The sequence below is a fragment of the Tupaia chinensis genome, unplaced genomic scaffold, assembly GCF_000334495.1.
Source record: "Tupaia chinensis unplaced genomic scaffold, TupChi_1.0 Scaffold000280_1, whole genome shotgun sequence".
In the NCBI taxonomy this organism is placed as follows: Eukaryota; Metazoa; Chordata; class Mammalia; order Scandentia; family Tupaiidae; genus Tupaia; species Tupaia belangeri.
In genome coordinates this window covers 969,663-978,707 of record NW_006159763.1, presented here as the reverse complement: position 1 = coordinate 978,707, position 9,045 = coordinate 969,663, and the positions used below count along the sequence as shown (strand labels likewise).

General features: G+C 54.4%; 1 protein-coding gene across 1 annotated transcript in view; it reads left to right on the top strand.

Moving 5' to 3' along the window:
- Nucleotides 1-5,852, top strand: part of LOC102478146 (5'-AMP-activated protein kinase subunit gamma-2) — a 189,588-nt gene extending 183,736 nt beyond the window's left edge. The window contains exon 5 of the mRNA XM_006150254.2: nucleotides 5,817-5,852. Within this exon, the coding sequence (XP_006150316.1) occupies nucleotides 5,817-5,852 (36 nt within the window). The remainder of the gene's footprint in view (nucleotides 1-5,816) is intronic.
- The last annotated feature ends 3,193 nt before the right edge of the window (nucleotides 5,853-9,045 follow it).

Sequence of the window (9,045 nt, the reverse complement as noted above, 5' to 3'; positions counted from 1 at the left end):
GCATGGCCATCCTCCCTGGGGGGTGATTTCTCACTTTCTGTCTCTCTGTCCCTCTCTGTCTGTCTGGCGAGCGCACACGCCCTATAGCAAAATTCTCTAAAAAAAAAATAATTAAAAAAATGAAAACCTACCCAGGGGCCAGCAGGAGGGACAGCGGAGACAGGTAGCCCCCAAGATGCAGAGCAGAGAGAGGACTCCGTAGGAACAGACAGGGAAATGGCCGGCAGAGAGCTTCCCGTTGACAACGTGGGCACAGAGAGCTGGCGTCCTCTCCCTGGCGAGGGGGCACTGCTAGGCCCTGCCCGTGCAGGAGAGAGGACAGCCTGCAGGGAAACCGGTATCTTGGCTCTCGTCATGCGAGAGAGACAGACACAGGCTCAGGTTTCTCGCAGCCACGTGGGTCTTGTGGCAGCCCCTAGTCTTCTCCAGTTATCCAGAGTGTCCCAGGGTTGCTGTCACGTCTCTCCACGAGGGCGACTAGGGAGTGACGGTCTTACCTGTGTGCACTTCGCATGGCTGTGAAGGCCCCGGCCAAGGCTAGCCTGTGGAGGTCCTTCCTAGCCTGCTAAGGCGTTTTGGGGACCAGAGAGGAAGGGTCCTGGGCTGTGTCCTGCCCTCGGCAGTCAACATGGAGCATGTGCCAGTCCCCAACACCCAGGTGACAGCTGTCACTGTGCGTGACAGCACAGTGAGATGTCACCACGACCCAGCCGTGTGGGCAGATAGACAAGATGTTGTGCACACAGGCAGTGGGATGCAGCCGGGGGAGGGTGGGGCCAGCAGACGGCATGATGGTTTCATTGCTGGACTCCCACGTGGTCGACCACAGTTCGAGTCTTGAACCCAGCAGCTTAAAACTCACGCCAGGTGCATGTGTGTGCATGCCCCAAATCCCAAAAGAATGGAGGAGCAGGGATTGTGGCATGGCCATGCCCCTGTGGGGGGTGTGATTTCTTCCTTTCTGTCTCTCTGTCTCTCCAGCGAGTACACACACCCTATAGCAAAAATCTCTCTAGAAAAATTTAGAAAAGAAGAGCAGGGTAGGATATTCTGACCCAGGCCCTTTGAGGACACCATGCTCAGTGAAATAGGCCTGTCACAGAAGACAGGAATGGCGTGCGTCACTCTGCTCGTGAGGCCTGCAGTAGTCAGACCCACGGACAGGAAGGGAAGGGTGGTTGTCAGGGCGGGGCAGAGAACGGGGACTTACTGCTTCCGGATGGAGTATCAGTATGGGAGGGTGACAGCAGTGACAGCTGTCCCGCACTGGAGCGTACGTAATGCCCCCGTGCCGTGCATTTAGAAATGGCCCAGACGGTAAATTTCGCCTGTGTCTTACCACAACAGGAGAAGGACGACCTCTCCAGGCAACAGCATCAGTGTAGTGACGCCCACTTACGTAGTGTTTTGTCTGTTTATTGTTAATGGCCAGAGGGTGTGTGAGCTCGCCCCAGACAGACAGGGAAAGGACGAAAAAGGGAGAAGGAAAGGACCCCCAGCGGGGCATGGTCACACTGCAATCCCATCTCCTCCATTTCTCCTTCCTGTTGGGATGTGGGCGTGCATATGCACCTGATGTGTTTTCTCAAGTCACCAAGGGCCAAGATTGGAACCGCGGTCAGCCACGCGGGCCATGACCGCCTGAACCACTAGCCGGTGGGGCCAGCCCTCCCCACTTGCACTGTGAACCGATGCGTTCCAGGAGTTGAAAGGAAGGTCCCACTGGCTACTTGGCGCACGTAGGCCTCAATCCCATTCGTAAGTCTCTCCACCCTGGCCTCCGAGGGCTGCCCTGGGGCCTGCTCTCTGCCCTGCAGTCCCGGCCCAGCCCGCTCTCTGCTGCCTTGAGCGGCCCCTGGCTGCGGGGCGGGTGGTAATTTCGAGGTCATATAAAATTTGTTTCTTTATCGTTGGATTTTGTCGAATGTCTGTGTGCACTGAGTTCCTCAGGAGCTTGGCTGAGTTTGTTAATTTTGCTACCAGCGTAATCTTCGTGAAGGAATGCGAGTTGCTTAATGACTTTTGAAAGTGAAAAAATTTAGATATAATTTATCTCTGCCTTTTGAGATAAAAAGACACTTTATGTAAACATTGACCATAAAGATAATTTTTAAAAATCTGTTCCCGTAAACTTTATTCTAAAATGGAAGAGGAGACAGTATAATTAATCTTTAGTAGACAGCACTCGTTTTCTCATTTATCTGTTCCGCAAATACTTATGAAGCCACTGCTGAGTGCCAGAACCCGCTCGCCTGGGGGACAGAGCGACTGGTACTGAGTCGCATTCCTGTGTTTGTTCTGGTCACCAGTTGGTCAGCAGCACCATGCATGCCCTAGGCATGGGAGTGAAGCAGGCCAGCTTGAGGCTCAGCAGGACTGCAGCCAGTTGGAAACTGAGAAAGGCCTCTGAGGGTCCAGACCCCCATGTAGTTGACCACAGTTCGAGTCCCAGACCCAGCGGCTTAAAACTCACACCGGGTGTGTGCATGCGTGCCCAAGATCCCAAGAGGAAAATGGGAGAAAAGGGATTGCAGTGTGGCCATCCTCCTGGGGGTGATTTCTCGCTCTGTCTCTCTGTCTCTCCAGCGAGGGCACTCACCCTATAGCAAAAATCTCTCTTAAAGAGAGAGAGAGAAAGAAAGACCCCCGAGGAGAACACTCACCGAATGCTGAGTCAGGACATTTGAGGAATGATCAGTTGAGAAATCAGAAATGGGATTCTAAAGAAAACAGGAATCCTGGGGCTGGCAAGTGGCATGGTGGTTAAAGGCGCTGGACTCCCACATGGCTGACCACAGTTCAAGTCTCAGACCTGGTGGCTTGCTTTCTCACTTCTGCTCTCTCACTTTCTCTCCCTCTCTTTCTGTCTCTCTCTGATCAAACTGGAAAACAATAATGATGATAATAATAAAGTTAAATAAAATAATTCTTTAAAAAAAAGAAAATAGGAATCCGAATAATTGCTCAAAGCGAAGCCATTGACTGCGATGGGTCATGCAGGAGTGATTTGCATGAGCTTGGAGCTGCCATCCTGAGCACACGCTGAGCTTTCGGGGGCAGTGTGGTGGCGCTCGCTGCCTGTCTCCCTGTGGCCCGGCTCCTTTCTTCTGCAGCCTCTCGTTCACTGACCACCAGCAGAAGCAGCTGGACTTAGTTTGCTGGAAACAGACGGGTTCTAGGAAAAGGCTGCTAATGAAACAGGATAGAAGGCTTGTCTATTTGGGGGGACAAAGGGCAAATCATTACCATGGAGTGTGGCGGGGCCCGTTTAGTTAGGAGAGGAAACACCCCGTCCTGCCTCGGTGGGTGGAGGAGCCAGTCTGAGAGGAAGCGGGAGTTGTTTTCAGCAGGGAAGGGCGATGATCAGCTTTGCATTTCAGGTCTATGCCTCTCGCTGCTGTGGAATCTGATTGGATGTGGGGAGGACAGGAGCCAGAGAGCTGCAATATGCGAGTCTGGGCCTGGTGGCAGCTGAAGGAGGAGGGAAATGGAGTAGTGTTGAAAGCAAAGAACTGTTTAGGAGGTGTAATTGGAGGCCTTTGGGGTGAGTGATGGGTTCGTTGAAAAGGGAAAGAGAAGCATCAAGGATGACTCCTAAGATTTTGCCTTGGGAAACTGGACGAATGTTTGCGCTTGCTGGGACAGGACTGGAGGAGGGAGAGGACAGCACGTGTGTGTGTGCGTGCAAGCACACATGCACCTGTGCGTTCGGGGGTGGAGACACAAGAAGGCCTGGAACACACTCAGGGCCAGTGTTCAAGGAGCAGTAGGGTCTGTGAGCGTGGGGCTGCAGGTTAAGATGAAAGTCACCTAAAACAAACGGTGACTGGTGCAATGGCAGGGGGTGGGATAACCCAGAGAATGTGCCTGAGAAGAGAGGCATGGAGAGGTGACATGTAAGGGACAAAGGGGAAAGATTCTGAATTGCCTGGGAAGGAGGCAGAAGAGCGGGTGAACACAGTGTCACGGAAGCCAAAGGGGCGCGTGTCATTGAGTGCCACATTTGGAGGGCGCAGTCGGCAACCTCAGACACAGCAGACTGACCGTGGAGTGGGAGGGCTGAGGCCACTGACGACCTTGGTGAGGGTCCTTGTGACGTCAGAGCAGGAGCCATGTGATGTGGGGTGAGTGGTGATCTCTAGTGTAGGTACCCCTCCAAGAACCCTGCAGAGAAGGGGCGGGGGCTGCCGCTGGAAGAATGGAGGTAACAGCGCCTTCCTGAATGTGGGAATGGATTGTTTGTTTGTTTTGGCCAGAGGGTACATGTGCTTGCTAGAGAAAGAAAAACGAGACAGCAGGAGAAAGCATCCTCACAAGGGACGGTCACACTGCAGTCCCTTCTCACTCCTCCATCCTGTCAGGATTTGGGCGCATGTCCCTGTGTGTTTCCTTTTTTAAGAATTGTTTTCTTTGGGACCAGCAGTTGGTGTAATGGCTATGTTGCTGGATTCCCATGTAGTCGACCATGGTTCAAGTCCCAGACCCAGTGACTTAAACTCACGCCAGGTGTGTGTGCGTGCGTGCCCAAGATCTCATGAGGAGAATGGAGGAGAAGGGATTGCAGCATGGCCATCCCCCTGGGGAGGGGTCATGTCTCACTTTCTGTCTCTGGCTCTGTCTTTCTGGCGAGCGCACATGCCCTATAGCAAAAACAACTCTCAAAAAAAAAAAAAAAGAATTATTTACTTTAACCTTATAGCCTTATTTATTTATTTAAATCTGACCAGAGAGGAACAGAGTGAGAGAGAGAGGGAAAGTGAGAAAGCAAGCTGCCAGGTCCAGGACTCGAACCGTTGTCTAGCCACGTGGGAGTCCAGGGCCCTTAACCACTACGCCACCTGCCAGCCCCACCTGGTGCGTTTCTTAAGCCTCCAGGGCTAAGACTCCAACCAGGTCGACCATGTGGGATCCAGCTCCCTTAACCACCAGGCCACAGGGCCGGCCCTAAGTGGAAATGGATTTAAGCCAAGCTGGGGAAAGGGTGAGTAGGAGGGAGCAGTTTGGGTAGATGCAGGAGTGTGGCATCCAGTCTCGTGAAGGGCAGGACTGGTTTCTGGGAAGCTGGGAGTTGTACACACCGACGTATCTGTCTTGAATCAACGGCAGAACCATCTTCCCTTGGGTTGAGTCTTCCCATGCGAGGGTGCTGGGATGAGCAGGCTCTCCAGTTCCCTTCCACAGCACTCGCTCCCAGACTCTCCCTTGCTTCTCTGCGAATTTCACCCTGGGCCTGTGTCTGAGGTCAGAGTCCCTGGAAGCGGAGTCTGCCATGGAGCACCAGGTGCCCGTTTGTTACGTGTTAGGGAGCGCTCTCAGGAGGAACCCAGACGAGCAGGGGGAAAGCCAAGCAGGACATGATGTCGGTGAGCTCTAGTCTCAGCCTGATGAGGAGAGCACCGGAGCGGGGCAAGCCCATGGCGTGGTGGTTAAGGCCCTGGACCCCACAGAGCCAACTACCCGGTTCAGTCCCAGATCTGTTGGCTTGAAAACATGCTGGGCACGTGTGCATGTGCGAAATCCAGAGAGGAGAATAGGGGAGAGGAGTTTGCAGCATGGTCTCCCTCTTTAAACTGACCAGAATTTGCCCCACCTGGAAGCAAGGAAGGTGGGCTTCTGCATCCTCCTACTAGACACCCTTTAGTTATGGGTTGCCCCAGGATGAGGGAGACACCCCTGCCGGGATGGCTCCTCCTCCCACGAAGGTTGCTGGTATAACCCTGCAGCAGCTACGAGACCTAGAACAGGTAGAAAGAACCAGCCATGACCTGCCATCTGGCTCTCCCACTCTCTTGCCCACTGGTTGCTGTGTCCGACAGGACCGGGCACTGATCGGCTATCCTATGGCTGCCTAAGAAACCTCCCCCAAACACAGAGCAACACCCACATATTTGGTTCACGGCCCTGGGTCAGCAGTTTGGTTGGGGCTTTGTTTTGCTCTTGACTGAGCTTGCTCATAACCCTGGGGTCACTCCTAGGTCACTTGGGACTGGTTGAACCAGGGTGGCCTCATCCAGAATGTCTTGTCTCTCCGTTCCACGCGGCCTCTCCTCCTGCAAGCCAGCCTGGCTCGGTCACATGGCAGGGGTGGACTCCCAGAGCGCTGGAAGTGTGCATGCAGTCCCGGGGACCGAGCTCAGAAACGGCAGGCTGCAGTGCCTCCCACCCACGGTGGAGTCTGTTTCCTCGTCCCCTGAATCTGGGCTGGCCTTATGACCTCCTTTAGCCCACAGAATGAGGCAGAAGTGGCGGTCACATCAGAGAGGGGATGGATTCAGGGAGAAGTGGGAGGGAGGCCAGTTTTGCCATCGACCGCGTCTTCTCGCTTGATTTCAACAGCTGGGCCTGCAGACGGGCGCGCGACCCCCTGAGTAGTCTGAGGTGGGCCTGGCCGCGGGCTGAGCACGCTGAGAGCAACCTGCCGTTCGCCAGGCTGTGGCGCTCTTCACTGTCCAAGAGGAGCCAGGGTGTTTACTGGGGTGCCCTGGGGACCGGTGCCTGTAGAAAAGGCAGAGGGAAAAGCTGTGACGCGATGCAGCCTCCACCAAGGCCTCGGCCACCCGACAGGGGGACTGAGCCTGGGGTGGCTCATCAGAGTCGTCCCAGGTCAGTGCAAAGGGCCAGCCAGGGTGTGACGGCCATGCTCGGCAGGCAGCACCCCACAGGGCAGGCCTGCTAACGTGTGGGCCGGTAGCGCGAAGTACTCAGCACCTGGAAGGAACAGCCTGCACGCCCGGGAGGGGACCCAGGCACTGCATCTCCTCCCTTCGTACATGGAATCGTTTTCTGCTCTTTAACTCATGATGCCAAAATCCTGGCAGGTGAAAACGAAGGCCATCATGCGTCTTCTTATGATCCGTTCAGCGTGTAACTGAACTGAAGGGGAGGTGCGGATGCTGCCTGGGTCCATGGGAGAGGTCTCAGTAAGTGTTGGGGCGGTCAGGCCCTGCCGACAGCCGTCACCAGCTCGTCGGCCATGGGCGGGAGCCACAGTGGGAGTGAACCACCAGCCCCCGGTCCAGCCTTCAGATGGCGCGGCCTCCATGCCTGACTGAGAGACCTCCCGAGAGACCCTGCACCAGGACTGCCTGGCTGAGAGGGCCACGAGGCCCTGACCCGCAGAACTACAGAAGAGAGTGCGCCGGGTGGTAGGGGGCCACGTCGAACCGCAGACTGGGTGGTGGGAAAGGCAACATCGGCGTGCGCTGCTCTGGAGGCCACGCGTCCACGGTCAAGGTGCTGGCAGGTGCGCTTCCCCAGAGGCCCCCTCCCAGGCGCCAGGGCTGTCGCCGTGTCCTCCCAGAGCCTTTCTGGGCAACTACATCCTATGGCTCTTCCTGTTCTTATAAGAACACCAGTCCCATTGGACCAGTCTGCCCTATAGCCCCATTTCCTTGGTCACCTCTTCAATGGCCGTGTCTCCAAATGCAGTCACGCGGGGGGTTAGGGCGTCCACCTATGAATTTGAGGGAAACGGTTCAGTCCTTAGCACAGTAATTATCAGGTTGTCAGACAAGTCATGACAGGGACCAGCAGTTGGCATAATGGCTATATTGCTGGACTCCCACGTAGTCGACCGCGGTTTGTGTCCCGGACCTGGTAGCTTAAACTCACACTGGGCGTGTGTGCGTGCGTGCCCAAGATCCCAAGAGGAGAATGGAGGAGAAGGGATTGCAACGTGACCGTCCCCCCTGGAGGGTGATTTCTCACTTTCTGTCGCTCTGTCTCTGTATGTCTGGAGAGCACACGCGCCCTATAGCAAAAGCCCCTCCAAAAAAAAAAAAAATTTAAAAAAAAGAGAAAAGTCATGACACATTTTGTTCTCTTTTTCTATGCAAAATCACGTCATGACTTTTCTGACACGCCAACGTTATCGCTGTCGGAAGCCACTGAGCTGTGTTGACTGGTTCCGTGTGGACGGGCAGCTAAGGCTTGTTTCTTGGTGGGGAGGGGCATGAATGAAACAATAGATAAGAAACTCAGGAGCTTTGAGTTCTTTGTCAAAACGAACTGTCTTGGGGCCAGGCAGCAGCACAGTGATAGTGTAGCTGGACCACACAAGGAGGTCCTGGGTTCACATCCCAGGACCTTCCTGTGAGCACTGCGCACGGACCCTCATGCCTGGGCCCAGGCTAACTGGGCCGGAGGTGACCAGGGCATGGGGGCTCCACGGGTACCTATCTCCCTGATCCCCTTTCTCATTCTCAGAAGAAATGTAAAATAAAACTTTGCATTTGTTTTTATTGATTTATTTCATAAACTTTAAATGGATTCTTGCCAGTGAATCAGTCTCCAGGATGCGCCGTTTTCTAGGACGACTGGGAAGAAATCACTGGCTAGTCTGTCAGGGTTGCTACTTGGAAAGAGCAAAAATCTATAAATATTTTCAATCACTCAGCAGGCACTACTTGGTTTATACCGTCTACGGTCTGAAACGCCGAATTGCAACCCAACCAGGTCTTGATGTTAAGCTTATCTGCCAGAAACGGCAGACTAACAGTTCGTAGTCTATTACTCACAGCAGATTAGATACCATAAAAATAGTTTGGAAAAAATTCCCACTGGGTCAAGGAGCGGGGCCCCAGAGGGGCCGGGTGCTGACGGGCTTGGCTACCACGGGCCGGAGCTTCGGCACTGCCGCCCGTGAGCTGCAGACAGGCAGAGGGTGTCGCTCCTCCTTACTACGGGAAATGAAGGCTCCGCATTGCTGTTCTTCCTGTGTCCCTGCTCTGTCGGGGTCCTGGCTCATGGAACGGAACGGAGGCAGAAACGCCGTGGCCGACAGTGGGGCCCATTTTTCCACGCAGTGGCTAAGGCCCCAGGGTTCCTGTCCCTTCTGTTCTCCAGGATAACCAAGCTCCGAGGAAAAGACATCAGGTTTTTTTAAACCTCGAGCTTTTTAGAAATGTGACCAATGCCCTGCCTCTGTCACCTCCCCAGGAACCCATGAGGACGTCATCTGCTCAGCAGTCATTTTCTAAGACTCCGTAATTGACTGGCACTCTAGAATAGTGAGGCCCCTTCCTGCTTTGAGAGTGTCCCCAGCAG